Here is a 20,671-nt window from a genome sequence, read left to right on the forward strand (position 1 = left end):
CCTAAGGCTCTGGTCTTCTTAAGTGTGAGAAAGAGGGCTTGGGGCCACACATATAGGGGTGTTAGTAAAGTAATTGTAAGGATTTTATATCACTACAGATAGGAATTTTCAATTTGCCTTCCCATGTACTTTTCCTATCCAGGAGACCTTTTAAAGAAACATTAACAGATGTTAACATATATAAGAATTACCTGTGGCAAGCAGCAGGAAGAACCGTCTTGTATAATTGGGGAATTTTTCTATTGATCAGAGGCTGAAGGGCTTCTTTGAGACGGTGGTAATTTCTTTCAAGCTCCCGCTGATACTCTTTTTGATCTGGACCAATCAGGCTCTTGTTCTTGCGCAGTGCATCTTCACACCTAGAAAAGAAAAAAAATCAGACAACAGGAAAGTGACCATAGTTACCCTCTTGGAGCCAGCCAGCAGCACTGTATCTGTTTCCTTTGCGTACACTCCTTGGGTCACAAAACTAATTGCACTTATTTGGAAACATCCGAAACTTCCAACGCAGTGTGACTGCAATGCCAAAATTGGCTTTCACACAATAAAACATCAGTCTTTCTGTTCCTTGGAGTAGATGTCTCCAAGTCATCCTAGAAATCTGATTTCTCTAAAGCTGTCTAACAGCATTTAAAAAGAAATGAAGCTACTGTTTCTGTACCAAAGCACCTGGCTACACATGATTCTCCAACATGTATATAAAAGGTAAATACAAAGCACTGTGAGGTTTTCTGTGTTTCCTTGTTTAACAGAAGGAAAATGCTCACCGTACATGTCCAGAATGCCCCTTGCTTAGACAAGAAAAAAGCGGACTGCTCCTGAAAGGATGCAGAAGTGCGTCAGCATTCATGGATCAAGGCCAACGTGCTGGAAGAACATCAGTGCCACCTAATAATGCCAAATCTGTTGTACGCCTTAGTAGTGCTTTTTTGAGGAATGTAGGATAAAGTTTCAGGGAATTTTCTAAATTACGCAGAAATGAATTAAGAAGCAATATACAGTATCTCAGACGTTGAACGCCTTGCGACTCGGAACGTTTCGGCTCTTGAACGTCGCAAACCCGGAAGTGAGCGTTTCCGGTTTGCGAACATTCTTTTGGAACCTAAACATCCGACGCAGCTTCTGATTGGCTGCAGGAGCTTCCTGCAGCCGATCGAAAGCCACACCTTGGTTTCCGAAGTCGAACGGACTTCCGGAACGGATTCCGTTCGACTTCCGATGTACATCAGGGTTGCAAGGTGAGAAGGGACTAAAGTAAGTAATCAGACCCACCACAAGACAATTGATCAACATATCTATCATGATCTTTTTTAGGACAATTAAAATGGGGAAAAAGATGTTCATTGAAACACAATACCTTTTTGTGAAGTCTTTGAAACAAAGCCGTAGTTTATTATGGTGACGGAAGAGCTTAGGATCGTTGGGTATCTCTGATAAGAAAACCTGTGCAACCTCTAGTGGTCCCTTTAAAGAAGAGGCAGGTAGTGAGATACTTCTGCAGGGCTGGCTACTGGAATCATTTCACATACATGGAAGACTCTACAGAATTTCTTTAGGCTGTCTCCCCACTAGGACCACACTCCACAACCTCCCTTCTCTTCCTATCTACATAGACATTTATGCAACTGTCAAGGAGAAGGCAGAGCTGCGCAAGGATTGCTTTCAAATGTTGCCTATAACTACTCTAAGGATGCATACAGATCTCAAAATAGGACCCACCACACTCTCTCATATGAAATATGTGTGGCTCCCTCCACACAATACAGCTGCACTTAGCAAAGATTCAAATACTGATTCGGTCTGACACCTACCCCTACTTGTTGGTGGGCACTGACCTCTAGTTTTTAGGTATCACATATACATGTTTACCTAGGAATAAGTCCCATTGAACACAATAGGGCTTTCTTCGGAGCAAACATGTATTATGTACTGCTTTTCAGTGAAATGTCTGCCTTTAAAAAAAAGGTGAATCGTTTTTTAGAGATATTCTGTGCTGGGAAGGGGAGATCACATGTTCCATTCAATCACATGTTCCATTCAATCAAAAGTGTCCACCTCTTGCTTCTGCTGTTAACTCACAGAACCACTTTGCTTCAGAGAGTAAAACTCGGCAAATGTGCTTCTACACACTCAAATTACTTGCATTTGCACATACTCTGTTAGCCATTACTTCAATAATACTGTCCTCTTAGTTCTTCAATACAAAACAAGTTATATATATATACACACACACTATTATTACTGTTTATATGCAATATATAGTCAGAACCCATTTTTGACAATGTTTTTTAAAATAAGCAAGTCTTGATGGTTGTACTCATGGACCTTTCTGATCAAGACACTGACAGGGCCTACAAGTTCTGTATCCTTACCTGATTTACCGTTGTGCCTACTGAACCTTGAAGCACCATCTGGAGCATTTTGGGATCTGCTGGATCTTGATGTGTTGCAAAAGCCAACTCTTGGGTTTTCTTTTGCATATCCTCAATGGCAACTTCAATTGGTGTCAAAATGATCTAAGGAAACGAACACAGGAAAATTTAAGAAGAACATCAGGGGCTTCTCTTTTCACTGTGATTACAAGAAAATTTAATTTAGACTCATAAATAAGGAAAGGGAGAATCATAGAATTGTAGAGTTGGAAGGGACACTAAGGATCATCTAGTCCAACCTCCTGCAATGCAGGAATGTGCAACTGTCCCATATCATGCAGGGATCAAACCTGCAACCTTTGTGTTATCAGCACCACACACTAACCAACTGAGCTATACGAGTGTGTTGATTTTTCCTTTTCGCAGTTGCTGGATGCAAAGTACTACTGAAAAAATTAGAGCAGTTTTCCAGCAATAGTAATCATCAGTATCAAAACCTGACACCTGAAATAAAAGCTCCTCCTCTCAGGCTTTTGCAGTAAAAGCAGCTTTGTAAATGCATCTAAAACATGCCAATCAATAATCAGCAAGCTGAAACTTTGCTGAGCGCATTATTTTTTATGTTAATCATTCCCCCTCTATTTCTGGCATTTCTCCCTCTTAAATTTACAGTTACCATCACTGTTCAGGGCTCACCTCCTCCTTGTGAATGACATTAATCCGGGTTTTAATGTAAGGGAATGCATGTGATGTCGTGAGGATGGTCTTCCTCTTGAACTGTTCATGCAGCTCACCATGAGCTCTGCCATCCAACGTGAAGGGCGTACAGTACATGAATCGCCGCAAGTTGTAGTTTTTGTCAAAATAGGTTATCCGGTCCTTCATTTCGTATGTGTCAAAGTAAGGCTCCACATAAGTTATCTGTATATAGGCCTGGGGCAGAAAAACAGACTAGTAGGAATACACTGCAGAATAGTCACCAGCCAATTAGCAACCGCACATGGCCCTCATTCACTCATGACGCTGCTCCTGCTGCAGAATTTTTGTTTGTGAGTGAGCAGCAAGGGGCATTAACCAAGAGGCAGAACGAGGCCCACACCAGTGGAAAGCACAAGCTTGCCACCATTTTGTCCTCCACACTGTGAACTTATCTCTCAGAGCCAGTTGCAAAGATACAAAAGTCGGTGAAAGCAGACAACTCTTGCCCCAGTCTCCCTGGTGAAAATATAGTATGAAGTGATACAATACATCAATTATATTCTAAACCAGAATTGTCTAAAAACTGCTACCTGATACCTGTATCTAGATTTAGAGAGGTGTGTGGATAAGGTCAGGGAGATCTTGAGATAAATGGCCCTGGTGCAGCATCATCTTATCCACTCAATTTATTTTCTGGAACCATAGTGTGTAGCCATGCACAAGCCAGGAACAAGGGCACTTCTCACACCAAATACAGGAATGTCCAACTTGATACTTATTTTTAGCTTCTTACCTTGTTGGCATCTAATTTACATTTGTCGACAGGGTTAGAGTCCTTAATTACTTCGACAACATCTTCACCAAACCTTTCTCCGTAAAAACCCTGAAAATTATCAACAAGATATTATAAAGTACAATCTGGAGCAAAGTTTTAAAGGAAGGGTTGGCACACAATGTTAGCAGAATCACATGAAAACTGTGGCTGTGGTGTGGGCTATGCCTGCATAACTTTGGGGAACAATTTTTTTTTGGGGGGACAGGAAAAATAATAACGTATGGGGGGAAGCCTGCCTCAAAGTATTTTGTCAATGTGGAAAAATCCCATCATTTTATCATACATGCTGGACAGTGTGTGCAGCAAAACAAGTTTAAAAGACCACACATTACACACCAAAGCACACACTGCGCCAAGATATGAATGAGCTTTGTTCCCCGACTGCAGCTGTTTTGTTCTTTCATTCATGAGTGTAATGATTTAGTCTTAATTAACTGCAGTTAATAAACTATATATATAACTCTCAGTTCAAGCTGGGAAACTATATGTTTCCTAAACATGTCATGGTCCTAAGCCAATGTTAAACCAATGATTTGTATTCTGACTTGTTTGGAAGCTCGAAACCATCAGTTCCCAGTTGGAATGTAAGGGGAAACTATAGCTAACTGAAACTTCCTGACTTGCACGAAGCAAAAGGTGAAGCAGCCGTCTGTGGGTGCATGAGGCTCATTCACATCTCAGCTTATTAAGCCAAGGTATGGTTGTCTGAATGCAACCCCATGGCTCAGAACTGGGCTAATCTTGGTACAAGATAAAGCTGAGCCTACGTTTACCTTGTGGAGGTTTAAAAAGTAAAGTAAACAGGGCTCCTATCTTTGATTGCTCTTTGTGTACGATTGGAAATTACTTGGCCTGAAGGGTCCCTTTCACCCATGCACTGAGCCACTCTGGGCAGTTCTCCAACACAATGAGACACCAAACATAAAAAGCTTCCTGATAAAGGGCTGCCTTCATGAAGTTGTGTAATTATTTACTTATTTGACATCTGACGGGAAGGTCACTACCAAGAAGGCCCTCTGCCTGGTTCCCTGTAACCTCAATTCTCACAATGAGGGAACCGCCAGAAGGCCCTCTGAGCTGGACTTCAGGGTCTGGGTTGAACAACGGGGGTGGAGATGCTCCTTCAGGTATACAGGGCCGAGGGCTTTAAAGGTCAGCACCATCACTTTGAATTGCATTTGGAAACATACTGGGAGCTTCCTGAAAGCCCATGGAACTACAGGATTGTATTTTAGACTTGCTGAGACCACCTCACCTCTAACCGATGAGAAATTTCAGCCAATTTTGTTATGGCTGGTTCCTTGTAAACGAACTCTTGTTCATCGAGGTCTCCAAATTTAGTCCCATAAAAACCAACACGGAAGTATGTACCAAACATCCGCTTACCATCCTAGGTGCAGAAAGACGAATAGCATTTCAATACAAAAGCCCCTTCACATCTTTCCATTGCTTTTAACACTCCCTTTGAACACAATGCCATGCAGGAACAAACAAACCAACAAGTAGGACTAAAGAGAACTGTAAACCAGTTACAGCAAAAAAAAAGGAGGGGCACACTAAAATTTAAACCATACACTCACGAGATTTATGGGAAAGCTAGCCTCAATCATGCAATGGGATAAAAATCAGTAGCTCGGCATAAGAACGGGACCACTTTAGCCAGCCTAACAGGTTTAGAAAGCAATGCTGGCAATAGTCAAGAAAGCAACCTTACAGAAAGGAACACTGTCATGGCTATTTGCTTTCTTGATACTGGTGGAGCAGCACAGATTTACCACTGGTTAGGTTGGTGTCACTCTGAGTTTGGACCAAGCCAAATTTCCAACACCTTGCGGGTCTGGATCACTCAGGAATCATTAGGGATTCTTGCTGGACTTCACAGTTTACTTGCATGCTTCCGTTCTCTGGGACTGTGGCCTAAAATATGGCATGGACTATGTCATCATCAGAGCAGAATGCTGAAATAATAAATGTGGGGAATAATTGGTGTTATCTAATTTGTTCTTTGCAGCTCATCATTTAAGAAAATGGGAATAAAATGGGTTTAAGGGGCGGAGATGGTGCCTTGGTTGGAATAACTTTCCCCCGCATTTGGTGTGTGAGCTGTGAGAGACTGCATAGCGGTATAGCATTATATTGTCACCACATCATGCCCTCTTGTGGTTTCTTCTATATGTGACGGCATCAGTGTGATTAGTGCTATGGAAACTAGACTGCCGTATGTTGTATTCTGTTCTCTAATAGAGATGAAAGCAGGATCAGGCGGCAACCACTAAACTTTCCTGTAGCCACAGTCCATGAGAACATATTGCGCATGCTGCCGTAAAATGTTAGTGCCACTGGGATCTCTTGTTTTTCCAGTGGTACAATTTGCAGAACAAACACTGGAAAGGAGACCTGGTATCGCATCTCCATGCAATTGTATGGATCACTCTGACAATTCACAAATTTTCGAATGCCAATCCATCCTTTCTGCTAGGAAAGCCTCCCAGGTTCCTCTCCCACTTTTGTTTTGGGAGTCTTTGAGATGCAGAGTCGTCTGTCAACTCTCCACCTATTCACACCCCCTCTATAGTAGGGGAAGTGACTTCGCAGCAATTCAAAACAGACAAGTTGTTTTGAGCACATAATTTCTGGGGTGAACCATAGTGCTAAACTGCATTATTCTGGCATATACAGATGCTCCTATATTACGATTCCAAGCAGCTGCTTCCATTTGGCTCAGTGGTAAACTGAGCCGTCTTAACACACCCAACACTTGTAGCAATAAAACTGGGAGGTGGTGCACACTTATGTGGAAGGCAAAAATGTAAACTGAAAGATAAGAGAGCAGCAAATTGTTTGAAATGGAAGCCACCAAATCTGCAGTTTCTTTCCACCAAGTCACAACTGAAAGAATTCACACTGCATGCACATAGTCACAAATATAAGCTGAGAAAAGTACTCCAAATGTTCACCTTTACTCTCATGGCACAGTTATGCTGCAGCACTCAGAATTATATAAAAAAAGGAGCAATGTGATGCACTAGCTGTTGAACTTTGCATCCCACCCTATCCTTGGTGTCTCTGGGCCAGTAACACGTTTCAAAAGACGCTTAACAGGAAAAAAGAAGAGGATTAAAATAGATAAACAAAGCCTCCCTCACTAGCTTCCAATTCTAGCTTCAACAGAAAGGATGGACAGCGATTTGGGATAATACTCTGGTGCCTGGGGGAAACGTCATCCAGGGAGACCATGCAAGAAGAAATTGTCCACCTATGTTAACGGTCAGGATGGGCACACAAAAGAGAAACGAAAGCTCTAAGAACATACAAGGATAAAACTCTTTAGGGCCTCGCAAGTCATAATCTGCATCTCTAATTGTTACTGAAATATCAAAATGTTGGTGTAGGTCTGGGAGCAAGAGCAGCCCATTTCTTTCAAGTGGTAGTAATCCTGATCTTCATCATTCCCAGGTGACGATGAATCCTCAGGCAGTGTGCATTATTACTACAGTCAAACTTGGAGAGCACAAAGACATTTCTTGTGGTTGTTAGTTTGTAACCTGAGAAAAAAGTGCACCTTCTCTAAATGGAGTTATCAAGCACAGTGGAAGCTTGGTTCCTGAACGGTTTAGTTGCCAAACAAATTGGCCTCCGAACGCCGCAAACCCGGAAGTGTTCCAGTTTGTGAATGTTTTTCGGAAGCCGAACATCCGGCGTGGCTTCTGCTTGAGTGCAGGAAGCTCCTGCAGCCAACTGGAACCTGCACCTTGGTTTTCGATTGGTTTCAGGAGTCAAACAGGCTCCCGGAACAGATTAAGTTCAAGAACCAAGGTACTACCGTACTCTTTGGGTCCACCAGTCCAGCAAAAGTCTGCAGACTTTATGTATTGCATTTATATGCCACTTTTCCCTCCAAGGAGCTCCAGGCTAAAAGGCAGAGAATGGCCCAGAGTCACCCAGTGAGCTTCATGGCTAAGCGGGGATTTAAACCTGGTCTTCCAGGTCCTAGTCTGACACTCTAACCACTACACCTTACTGGCTTTAGGAAACCAAAATGATTAATAGAAGATATTTCTGACCCTCCGAGATCATAGGGCCTACCAATCAACTCAGTCTTTTCTGGATTCAGCTTCAAACACCTTCTCCACATCCCTCCCTATATCCTGGACAGACACTGCCAAACCAGAATTTTAGGACCCAGGTTGATTAGAGAGAGAAATAAATAATGCCATCAGGACACTCCATTTTCATGATGTTGCCCCATACATCCAGCAGAATAGGATGACAGAGTAAAATGCTACTGGACCTTATAGAAAAGGTCCTGAGAAGATGAGAAGTCACCACCCCTTACCATTCTCTGACTGCCTAGCCTGGACTACTGAAGAGCAGTCTTGCGAACACCTGCCTACTTTTGCAATAACACCAACCTCTCATGTGACATTGCTCTTCAATGACAGGTAATCTGCTGTGGCCATAAACAAAGATTCTGATAGTTAACTAGATTGGTCAATACCCAGGACAGAAACTGGAGTAGGCCCATGAACTGCCCAAGGGAGGTGGAAACAGCTAACAGACTACTTACACGACCCTAAGGAAAAAGTAGAAGTTGCAGAATGGGCAGGAAGTCAGTGTTGGGAAGACTACAGATTAATTTCCCCCGTCTTGGAATAGTAGCACAGACAACTTCAGTCTGTGTTAATCCCAACTGGCCTATATAAAAACAAGGTTGACTCAAGTAAGCTACCAGAATTGACATTCCTCAGCATATCCTCTGTACCAGTGGACGGTATCAAGTGTTCCATGAAAATTGAGAAAGACCCTCAAATACATTTCAGCCACTCTGATGTCATTTCTAAGTTAAGCGCCTGGGTTGCATTTAAGCTTATATTCATAATTATATGTGTATCCTACAACTGTGGAACACTCTTCTCTCTCTCTGAACACTTGTACCTTATGGCTTTCATCCACATAAATCCACTTACTGTTATTCCCAATGACAATCCAAAGCATTAGAAGTCACTCAGGGCCACTGTGTACATGATGTTTCTCGGACAGTGATATTGCTTCCATTTGCAGGGGAAAGGCATGCACACTGACCGCCATTGGCAGAAAACACCCATACTTAGCTTGGCACATGCAGTGGGAATCACAGCTGCTTATGAACACACACATGTGGCAAAATAGACAACACGTGCATAATTCACTTATGAATTATGTGCATCATAAGAACCTTGCAGGAAAGTGTAACGTATGCAATGTTCCATAAAAGCGACAATGAACTTGATAAAAAGGACTGAAGGACAACAGGTAATTTTATGGCTGACAGTGCTTGTCCACACATGAGCAGGCACCTTCTAAATCTCTGCAACTCTCTCTAGGCTTTTAGAGAACCCAACTTGCTCTCCTGGAGGCTCCCCCTCCACATACGCCACAAACTTTAGGGTTCTCCTTGATTTTTGTAGTAGGAAAGGTAAGCTGTTTGGCTTGGGCAGCATTGTCTGCTAATTGCTCTAACTTCCATTAATAATCTTGGCAACATCATGAGACACTTAAGGAAACGTATGTAATGAATCAAAAGTACTATTATGACTGGAGTTTCAAATAAACAAGCATCATTCTAAGCTTTAACAATGGTCACCTAAGACAAATTAGGAGGTGGTGTTTATAACGAAGGTTCTTTCCATTTAGCTTCCATTAATTTGTGGGGAGGGGAATGGGGGGGGGTGTTGATGGATCAATGCCTAGGAAGATTTTGGGGAAATGTCAACCCAGAGCATGCTGGAATGTGTGCAACACAAGAACCAAAGCACGAAGTTCCATAAACAACAGGCAAAAGATGGGGACATCAATAACATCATATGTCATCATGTTATTGTTCCAAGTGTGTTCTGAATACATGAAGGCTCTATAATTTTGCCCAAAGGTTTTCACAGAAATCAAAACCCTTGCTTTCAAGCAAACAAAACAAATTAAAACTCCATGGTCTTTGTTTCTGAGAGGTGCTAAAATGCAGTTATGAGAAAGGAAGTTATTATAAAGCATTTAAATCTATTATTTTGAGGAAAAAATAATAGCTCCTTGGTAGGCAAAGAGAATGAAGGTGAACACTGTAGAGTCATTACAGAACTGGCAGAGCAGGTATAACAGCCGTCATGACTTATGAAGGGTTCATAATATGTTGTTATGCATGGTAAATATCTGTTGGGTACAAAGTTTTAAGAGGCTCCTTCTGCACATGAACCAAAACCTTTGCCAACTGGATTTACTTAGCCAAAAACAACAAAAATTGTTGCCGAATTTGGCCCTGCTGTTATCCACAGGGAAGTGCAAATATGCCCAAGGCCGTCTGATCAGAGTCAATAATGCCACACTTTCATTGAAGTGAAATGGCTAACCTGGCATTTGAATTTGTAACATCAGAGTTGAAGAAGCCAAAAGGCCTACTTAAGTTCAACCCCCTTTCCATGAGGAAAAACCACTCCTCCACGAACATTTAACTTTAGGAGTTAGCTGGGAAGTTTTTTCCGTACAAACCTAATTGGGATTGATTTATGTGGCGTTTCATAAACCCCTGAGCTGGCATAAGTCATTGGTAAAATGAAATTATTGGGGGATGCCATGGGAGTTTAAAAAAAAAAATCACCAACAACTTAGTAGGAACTTACCACAACAGACAATAGTAAAAGTGGGGAGGAGGATCAGCAACCAGGGCAATAGAGGAGAAAACAGAAAGTATTTTGATTAGGGAAAATCCAAAACAAATAAGCAGCATTTGGCAGCAAATAAACAAAACAAAAAAAGTATTTTAAAAACTGGAACTGGGTAAATAACATGCAATGGGTATTAAAAGGCCACACAGAAGGAAAATGTCCAGCAAGAGGAAAGTTCAAGTGCAAAGCAGTGGACAAGAACATAAACCATGGGTGTGTTTTACCATGCAATAGAACATTACTGAATAATGTTAAAATTGTAACTGATGACAGGATATACTTCAGGGGTCGATTTAGCATCACACACATTGATCAGAAAAGATGCTCACAGGCTGTCGTCCCATTAATGGAACAGCCACAAACTGCCTTTTGCTGTGGTTTTGTGCCAATTTTAACACCACCAGGGAAACCCTTCGGGGGGAGGTGAATCATGGTGCAGTTGACGGAAGCAACCAAACTGTATGGGTGCCACTTCAAGCAAGCGCTTGAGCTAAATGGAGAGTCTGTGTGACATGAACTTTGCCTTTCGGTTAAAGTGGCCATTGTAAAAGGCTGCACGTGCTTGGGCCAGCTCCCAGGTGGTACAAAAAAGCACACCAGCTCCAAAACTGATTTTGGGTCCCCAAGCCTCTTTGCAGATGGCGGGTCATGGAATTAGCACTCTTGATATTACATGCCTTGATGATGCTTTGACTTGTCTGTAATTGCTCTTCTGAACCAAAGCTCTAAACAAGAGAGCCGGACTCTTATCTGATAGAGCAACATAGTCAGAGAAAATCAGAAGCAGAAATCAGAACTTGTACAGCTTTTGGGGAGGTGGAATCCAAAAACTATTCACATATTTACTAACAACAACAAGAGAATGCAAAACACACATATTTCAGCTACGTACCAAATTCTTAAAATTCCTTACAAAATTGGTCTGCGTTGGTGTATATAAAAGATATGTATTTGGAGACACTTCTATTGTTTTTAAATGAGGATGGAGGTTTGATTGGTACATTTTAGACACAACTGTAAGGAAATTAGAGGTACTCGAGTCCCACTGAAATCAGAAGGGCTTACATACTTAAGTGCCCTGTACCACCAATTATTTCAACGGGAATCTGATTTTGGATGAGTTCACACTGAGCTTTATGCCATGGTTAACATAAGCCGGGGTTTCTAAACAAAAAGCACACCATGGCTTATTAGCATAATTTGCTTGTGGTTAATAAACCATGATTAAGCTGCTGGGCAGGGTTCAGGCGAGAAAATTAAACCATGATTTATTAAACCATGTCTTAGTGTTATGTGTAAACCATGCCACTCTCAAGAATGTGCCTGTCCTGCGACAAAAAATGAAGGTGTCCGCGTTCAAACTTATCTATTTATAGTCTTGGATATTTGTTGCAGTATTTTCCATTATAACTATTTCCCGACAGATAGCCATCTTAGGCCGTTGCAGCAAAAATAACCAAGAATCTTGAGATGTCTGAAAAATAAATGTGCAAGTCTTTAAGGGGCATGATCATCTAAAAGGCAGTTGGGCTGGAAATTTGCTCAGTATGACGGGCCATATTAGAACCATATCAGTAACTTCCAAACAGCTAATCAAATAACACAAAAGGGGTCTTTCTGCTTTTTGTCAAAGTCTGGGCACTAACCACAAATCTCAAAGGCAGAATTCTAAGATTTCGGGAGGTAGGGCAATGTCCAGGAAGCAAGGGAACTGTACAACCTCTAAGCTTGCTTCATGAAGCTTAGGAAATCTTTTCAGCAAAACAAAAGCTGAGGCAGAGTCCCTATTTCATATAATTCTCTGTAAACCCTCCCGCAGTCCATGGGATGATGAAACTGGCATTCTTATACAAGCCAGGGCAAGGTTGATGGATTGTATCTCCCATAAGATCTTCAAGGATTATTTTCATGGTTTGGGTCCAGACATACATGAGAATCAGCTGTATTAGGTCACTGAACTGCTGCAGAGGAATTTGAATTTTGTACATCTCAGAATCAAAACAAAGGACTCTATCTTGGCACCCAGTTGAAGCCCATGACCTAATTCTTAAGAGATTTGAGAGCTAGGACTAAACTCAAGTTCATTTCACTCATGCTCAGAGCTTAATGTAGCAGAAGAGTATTAATACTACAGTTATACATTAGGATATGAGTGAACGTCTTTCTAATGGGAAACAGTTTTTTGCATTCAAGGTCTTTGAGCATTAGAACTTAAATCGACCCCTGTGTTGGGGGGTGAAAATATGGTAGGAAGAAATGGTATTCTGTGTCAATATTGATGAGAAATGGAATACAAAAACAACAAACTAGTGATGGTAAAAAGTGGCTCATTCACCAAAGAACCTCATTAGTGTCATAATACAAATGCATTCATGCACTACCTAAATTGTCTAAAATGACCACAACAGTTTTACTGATATTTCTTTGGTTAATTAATTCAGGTCAATAGCAGACAGCAACAGAAATACCCACAGCTAGCACATGTGGGCAAAGCATGGGCAGGAGTCATCATCAGACCAATCTATTAGTGTTCTTTACTAACTAAAACATTACCTACCTCCCAGCCAGTACTCTGTGTAATAAAAAGTAAAACAAAAAAAACAAAAAACAAAAAGGTATGTCACAGGAACAAGACCAGCTCCTTTTCAAAGGCCAAAACACAACCATCAACAATAAGGTGCTATGCACTTGAAATGGCTTAGCTGCCACACATTTAAGTTAGCCTTTCGTTTCATAGCCCAGAATATTAAGTATGAAGAAGCTCCATTATCGGGCGCTGGAAATCGAATGTAAATGCAAATCCTCTGGCAATCGGAAATTATTACATTGCATTCACCATTCCAGCCTGAAGTTCAGCTACTGAAACCCAGGTTAGTCCTGCTGGAGGAATTCAGTTTTTGCGCGCTGAACGGCATGCTGTGGAATACAATTGCAGTTCCCAAGTAATGAATGGCAGTACTCAATTTGTGACATTGTTGTTTATATCCGTAAAGCAAAATGCAAACCATTCTTCATTTGTGCTTGAGCTCCAGTTAAAAATAATCATATGGCACAACCAGCTGTCCAAACAGTATCTCCCTGCTAAATTCAGGAAGTAAAAATGTAACCAAAATGGAAAATAATAGCCTCAATCTAGCAGAGCCTCTGGAGGCCCTGCACAGATGCAAATGCCCTCATTTATCAGTATATGGACAACAGCTGGCTGCAATTTTGTGCCCAGGCACCCACTGTTCTGCTTCAAATCCTGGTTTCAAATGCTTAAGGGGGCATGCTTAACATTAGCTTTCATGTTAATTAACCATGGTTAAATTCAGCTGCCGTTAGCCTGAACTGCCTGGGAATGTGCCTTAAGTTTTGCTTAGAGTCTGATCTGATCCCAGCTGCTGTGGTGCCAACTTGCCCTTGTTTTGGCCCCCACATACCATAGAAAATTTAGCTGTTGCATTCATCAACATGGAAGAAGCAGGACTGCATTGAGTCACATGCTCTTCTCTTGGTATCCACGTGTGCTGCATGAATGTCTGCAGAGAGGGGTCCTTCGTCTCTATAACTATACATGCGAGAACTCCATCCCACCCCAACATTCGTGCTGTAGATGCCGACAACATGGCAGGGCACAGACTGGAGTGTGTGAGATGGGAGAGGGCTGCTTGCAACAGCCTCACTTCTTCTTCCCTTGCTGATGAACATGGGAGCTTTAATGCCTCCACTGGGCTCCTCTCTTGGCCCATGGAGCCATCTGTCAGTGACACTTCCAGCCCACTTCTCCACACCCAAAAGTAGAGTCATTCGTTACTACGCAGCCTCTACAATGCAGGTCACAGTTTGCCCAAGCAGAGAGATGTTGCAGCACCAAAAAAGAGATACCTGCCAAAAAGGTAGCTCAAAATGCAAAAGAGTAAAATTAAATCCCCAGGCTGTCCAGCTATGTATAGCTTTGGGCTGCAATATTATACCTGCTTACTTACAGCTAAGTAACTAATGGGAGTAAACAGGATTGCAGTATGAAAACACCTTAACTACACTTTCACATGTTGTGAAGTCAGTCTCTAGCCTGGAAAACACAAGCAGGGAATGAATTTGCAATACACTACATTATAGTAACCTGACTTAGGTGAAAGGCTTTGGAAAAATTAGGACTGATCTGACTGATCTGTTTGCCTAGTTTTGCTGATTTTTTACACTTTGCAATATTGTCCACAAGGTCTCCATATTTTGAATTCTTTGATGACCTGGAAAATAACGGCCATTGAGGTTTCAATGTAACTTGAAGGGGAATGACACAAATACTTTTAAGGATCTCCGCGCTGCAAGCAAGAGCCCAAGTCATTACCTGATGAACTATTTTGGTGAATGCTTCCTGGAGTTTACCGTGAATTGTGGCAAGCTTCTTGGCATCTCTGTTAGCTTCATGAATTGGAATGAGGATTTTGTAAACCTCGTTGACTGCTTCGTACATGCCAGCCTACAAAACAGTGTCAATGTCAGGCGGTTCTATCGATCCATCAAAAAACCAGACATGCAGCAGCCTGAATACATGTTATTAAAATGCTTATATTACGATAATGAAACTACAACACTTGCTTTGGATTATTTGGTTACTGAGATGGAACAAGTAATGCATGGTATAAGTATCAGTCGTGTGTTAGACCTGTGCAAATGTACATTTTCCCAAAAGTTTGCAAGACTCCATGCATCAAAGGCCAATTTAAACTTGATGAACACTGATAAAAGACTCACAGCTCGCGTGCTGGTCCATGTATGAAGGAAGCAGCTAACAGCCTATGTAGCAGCTGTGTGGGATGCCAGCATGTTTGCTTTAGCCCATGGAATGAGAGCCTTTTTAAAGATTATATAAAACTGTGTTCCAATCCACAGACAGAAGCTTCCTAACACTACACAGTCAAGGCCAACCTTGATGACACAGAATTTTGAGGAAATGCAGTGCTGAACAAGGTTTCATAGCAACTTCTGAATGCACATTCCAGTTGGATCCTGATTTAGCACAGCATGTTGGAGAACCAGCTTAGCCATGATACCAACGGCACAAAGTATGTGGGCTGGTTCACAAGCAACTTTAGTCAGTGCTGCTGCCACTTAAATGACTGAATTCAGTGCAGCTAAGCAGCTGAAATGCAAATACTGAAGCTTCTATACTTTGCATTGTGCATTTGAGTTGCACCCAGTGTTTATTTACATGCAGAACAGGGGTGGGGAACTATTTTCTGGCCTGCATTAACACCTGGAAATTCCCCCTTCCAGCTGTGAGTGTGGCCAGAGGTAAAAGTGGGCGAAACAACTGATGTGATTCTCACCTGTGTATGCTAGGCTGTATTCAAACCAGAGGTTTCTATGTCCACATCCCTCCCTCTCTCTATCTCCATTCAAACACACAAGAGGCTTTATCGAAGCTTAAGAACACTTGAGAAGGATGCTGAGCAGAGCGGGTGAGAGGTGGGGTCCAGGGGGAGGGGCCATGACATGAGAAAGGGCGTGGCCTGGGGATAATCCAGAGTCCTGCATTTGGCCCTCAGGTCTGTGGTTCCCCACCTCAATGCAGGGCACTGATCGTATATACTATGCAACCATAAGGGAATACTGTACTAAATACATGTATTAAACTCTTCTACCATGGAGAAAGAGGCTGCAGCTTGCTCCAGCAATCCAACCAGACCTGCTTCAGTAAAATACTTTCCAGAGCATATTCCTTCTTCATCTGGCGATACAACATCATCAGAAACTGCAGATTCTTCCAGGACGTTCGAGGAGATGTTCTGAGGATATATATAACGTTTACTTTCAGCAGTTACAGTTCCAGAGAAACTGAAAAAACAACTATTTAAAATTCATTCAAAAAAACAACTATTTAAAATTCATTCATCACCAGGTTCAGGCAATGCTCTGCTGCAAAGTCTGAAACCAAAGTAGCTTCCATTCTGCCGAAGTCCTACTCTAATGGAACATAGTAACATGTAATTAAACTTTAGTTTTTTGTTTTTGCTCTGCAGAATGTTAATTTGAAATATAGGTTTACCCACAAGGTGTTCTTTTTCGGGGGGAAAGCCACTGTACCAAAGACCTATCCTCTTTGAGAAGAAACATGAAACCAAACTACTTTAGGAATTATTGGGCAAGTAAATAAGTATGGCAAATTCCTTTGTGCATGGTCGAAATTAATAACAGAAAGAGCTTTTAGCTAATGTGCCTCCAATGTATTGTACCAGCAGCCAAAGTGGAGCGATGCAATTCTATCACATGAATTTTTGGAAAATGTTCTTTTAATATAAACAACGCTATGTTTTCTGGGGGGCTTACATCATTGCTTTGTGGAAAGGCAAGAAGCCCAGCTGTGCAGTTTTGTAAACAAAGAGCATTACCTGAAATGTAACGCATCCTACGGGGAGATATTTCCGATCCTCAAGCATGCTCAAGTATTCAGCAACGAGTCCTGCAGAGTGGACCAAACATTGTGCAGATTCTGCGTGATTGCTTCTCTCTGAGTGTTTCCCAGCCATGTTCTGTAGCCAGGTGAGTCGTAGGTCTGGGGAATTCTGGTATCCCTTGGCAATTCTAGTTTTCAAAAACCCAGGAGAGTCACATTAGTGTACGTTTACTTACTCAAATTTTCTTAAGACAGCAGAAGATCCAGTAAAACTGTACCTGTACATCAAGTCCACCAGCATCTCTGGGTCTTCTTGGTGCTCCTTCATCTTAACTGTATCAGACAGGATCATATGGAGGTTGAACACAAGATCTTGGACCTGAAATGGGAGGGAAAGTATCTGAAACAAATATTCTGTGCAAAACAAGGAATTTGTCTGACAGGAATTCAATTGCAAAAATCACTTGCCATTGTTTATTTTTAAAAACGAATCCTGCCAGGGAGACATCATGTTCCCCTCCAGTATTTCTAATTTTGCATTCATCACCAGTCAATATTTGTTAATTCTATGTTCATTCATTCATTCATCCATCCATCCATCCAGCAAAGTTGGACTGAATTATTTGAGTGGATGAGCAGTTTCTTAGAAATGTCAAGTCAGACTTCATTTTTTGTTGTTGTTCATTTCACCATTTAATCTGTCTGGTTTAGAACCTTAACACAATTATCTATTGTTATTTTATTTTATGTGAGACATTTTTAGACCAACTTCCATCAGATTGGATTTCAGAGTGATGCAGAGCACAACACAAATACAAAAGAAACCCTCACCACACAAAAAAACCATACTAGGGATATCCAATCTGATGCCCCACTGATGTTGCTGGACTTCAACTCCCATCAGCCCCAGTCAGCACATCCATTGGTCAAGGATTATGGGACCTGAAGCCCTTCCCCCCAAAAAAAATCTGATTACATTTTCATGTATCACTCCATGTTCACATTCAGGTTTTGCATCATCAGAAATTCCAATATGGATCAACATCCTATTGAGTCTAAAAGCAAGTAAGCTGAAAATTGTGGGTCTTAAGAAAATAAAATAACCCATACTTATCTATGTCTAGTACTATTCCTCCTAACCTGATCAGGGAACGTTGTTTCCCTTAGTTCCAGGTCCTCTTCAGCATAGGTCAAAATGGTTTTCAGAGAACGTCTCAGAAACTCCTCATTAAAATTCTGAGATGTTCCTACTAAAGATGAGAGTGACATGGTCACCTGCATTTTCACTCTGGCAAAGTTCTGAAACAAACAAACAAACAAACAAACTGTTACTGCGCCAATAACGTCAGGTGACAACACCAGCTTAATAGGCATTGCAGTCCCAAACCAAAAAGTACAGCAAACATGTTGGATTCTCCTGAAGGGGTCTGGTCAGAACTCCATCCATCCATATGATTAATTTATAGCTGAGTTGTTTAACTCCGGATTAAAGTGTTCTCCTTTAAAGATGACACAAGCCTTTTGGTCCGTGCGTGACTATTCCCATTTAAAATATATGACCCTCAAAAAATCAGTGCTCCTCACTTGTCCTCTCTTGCACCAGTTTGGATAGGCATTGCAGCTCATGCTTGCAGAAACACTATACCAGGGGTGGGTATCTTCAGACCTGAGGCCTCAATGCGGCCCTCCAGCCCTCTCTATTTGGTCCTCTATACTCCCCCCCCCCCTGCCCTCACTGGCCCTGCATCACCCTCTTTGTATTTTGGCTTGGATGGAATGTGTCCTTGTGTCTGGATGGAGGACACAAAGGAATGAGCAAGTGTGTGCAAAAGCTAGCCTACTGTACAACTCTAAAAATTAGATTTGTTGCTCCACCCACTTCCCCCTCTTGCCCTGCCCACCACTGGCATGCAGCCCTCAAAACGCTGCCCAGAAGAAAATGTGGCCCTTTGGCTGCAAAAGGGCTTTCCTGCCCCTGTGCTTTACTTACATTCCCAATCTCAAAGTTCTGCCTCATGAGGAGATACAGGGAGGCGCTGGCATGCGAGCGTATGGTGCCGATGCTACTGCTACAGTGGCGCAGGAGTCGGAGGCATAAGTCTGCACACTGCTCCGTCTCCTCTTCAAAGAGCAGTTCTGGGAACTAGAAGGACAGCGCGAGAGACAAGCATTCAGCAGTCGTGGCTGCACCCCAAACACCAACACAATGTTAAATTAATCGCACCACAATCATTGTGGGCTCAACATGACCCAGTTGCACGCCTGCTCCCAGTAAAGGAGGCCATCATCAGCTGCAGTTTGCCGGCCACCACTGTGGAGGTCCAACACTTTCCAAATCAGAAAACAAGTTGGATACTGAAGTGAAATTGTAACCCCCTGCTGCCCTCCCATCCTCAGGACACTCACCTTTGACACCAAGGCCCTCTGCGTAGCAAAGCAATGCTGCAGGTAAAGAGCGCTCTGGTTGCAAGCCATGCTGTGTAAAAGAACCTTCAGCACTCCGCCAAGAATGCTTTCCTTGGACTCGGTCACGGAGACCGTCTGTAACCAAAGACCATGGAAAAAAGAGAGGCGGGGAAGTCAACTTTAGGGCTGTTGCAGACAGAAGTCACAGCAAAGGGAAGCACTGTGAACATGTGCAATGGAGAGAGAATGGCCATTTCAGAATACACTTTCTACAGGGGGTATTGCTAGTCTTGCCTACTATCTGTTCTTCAGGCATTCAGAGCACCGGGAAGGTTGTAAAATGGCCTTTATCATCCTCACCTGGACTACTATCTCCAAAGTATCCAAAATGATCAGATTTGCTTCCGTTGCCAAGTTGCCATCGATAAGAGCCTCGTGTTCTATCTCAGCCCGTGATCTAAAAAAGCATTAAAAATAAATTTTCTTTGGAGAAACGAGGAAAAGAAACTTTTTGTTGCAGCTGGAGAAATAAGATTGCTTATCAGATAATCACCAAGCTCTAGCAGAACACTTTAGCAGCGGGAACCACCAAAAACAGGCTCAATACAAAAGCAGGAATGGGGAAACTCTGGCCCTCCAGATGTTATCAGACCAGCTTCTATCAGGGCCCAGGTAGTATGGCCAATGGTCAAGGGCCTCTGCCTGTGATCCTAGAGATCCACAGCCAATCAAAGCAGATATTGCTGGGCTGGATGGACCAGTGGCTTACATGATATAAGAACTTTAAAATGAAATAAAGCTAATAATGCTTGCGACAAAATGAGGAGCAGAGTAATAAAAGATAAAGAGAAAAAGGAAATCACATTAGCATGTTAGTGATAGGCTTGGGAGTACAGTGAGAGAAAAACAGCAGTGGGGGACCCATGGCACTCCCAATGTTGTTGGACTACAACTCCCATCATCCCGAACTGTTGGCCATAGTGGCTGGATCCTATGGGAGTTGGGATCCACTGACATACAAAGGACCACAGGTTCCCCATCACTTGCTTAAGGAGATGTTACTTAACAGCTGAGATTGTGTGTGTGTGTGTGTTTGTATTTTATAGGAATCTGATGAGAAGCTTGAAGATAAACTGAAACCACGGCACTGTTAAAAAATTTCAGTGGGATTGTTGCACTTGCTAAGTTTGTAGGAAATTGTGATATGAAGTTGATGGACTACATGGCGGAAATGACTGGCAGAATTCGAGACCAGGGAGAAGAGTCGGTGGAAGAAGATTGG

At 42.2% G+C, this 20,671-nt stretch overlaps 1 protein-coding gene across 17 annotated transcripts in view; it reads right to left on the minus strand.

Annotated features, from left to right (window-relative positions):
- DOCK7 (dedicator of cytokinesis 7) overlaps nt 1-20,671 on the minus strand; it is a 107,348-nt gene that overhangs the window by 642 nt on the left and 86,035 nt on the right. For 5 of the 17 annotated variants that reach the window (XM_083742815.1, XM_083742800.1, XM_083742801.1 and 2 more), the window contains 15 exons: nt 19,750-19,846; nt 19,390-19,524; nt 18,974-19,126; nt 18,124-18,282; nt 17,262-17,362; nt 16,979-17,171; nt 16,232-16,375; nt 14,935-15,066; nt 13,159-13,173; nt 5,162-5,296; nt 3,865-3,954; nt 3,069-3,305; nt 2,373-2,516; nt 1,358-1,464; nt 192-359 (listed from right to left, as the gene is read on the minus strand). In XM_083742815.1, coding sequence (XP_083598941.1) covers nt 192-359; nt 1,358-1,464; nt 2,373-2,516; nt 3,069-3,305; nt 3,865-3,954; nt 5,162-5,296; nt 13,159-13,173; nt 14,935-15,066; nt 16,232-16,375; nt 16,979-17,171; nt 17,262-17,362; nt 18,124-18,282; nt 18,974-19,126; nt 19,390-19,524; nt 19,750-19,846 — 2,010 coding nt within the window. The other 12 variants (XM_083742809.1, XM_083742802.1, XM_083742813.1 and 9 more) reach the window with 5 other exon arrangements.

The sequence above is a fragment of the Podarcis gaigeae genome (assembly GCF_964106915.1).
Source record: "Podarcis gaigeae genome assembly, chromosome: 6".
Classification (NCBI taxonomy): Eukaryota; Metazoa; Chordata; class Lepidosauria; order Squamata; family Lacertidae; genus Podarcis; species Podarcis gaigeae.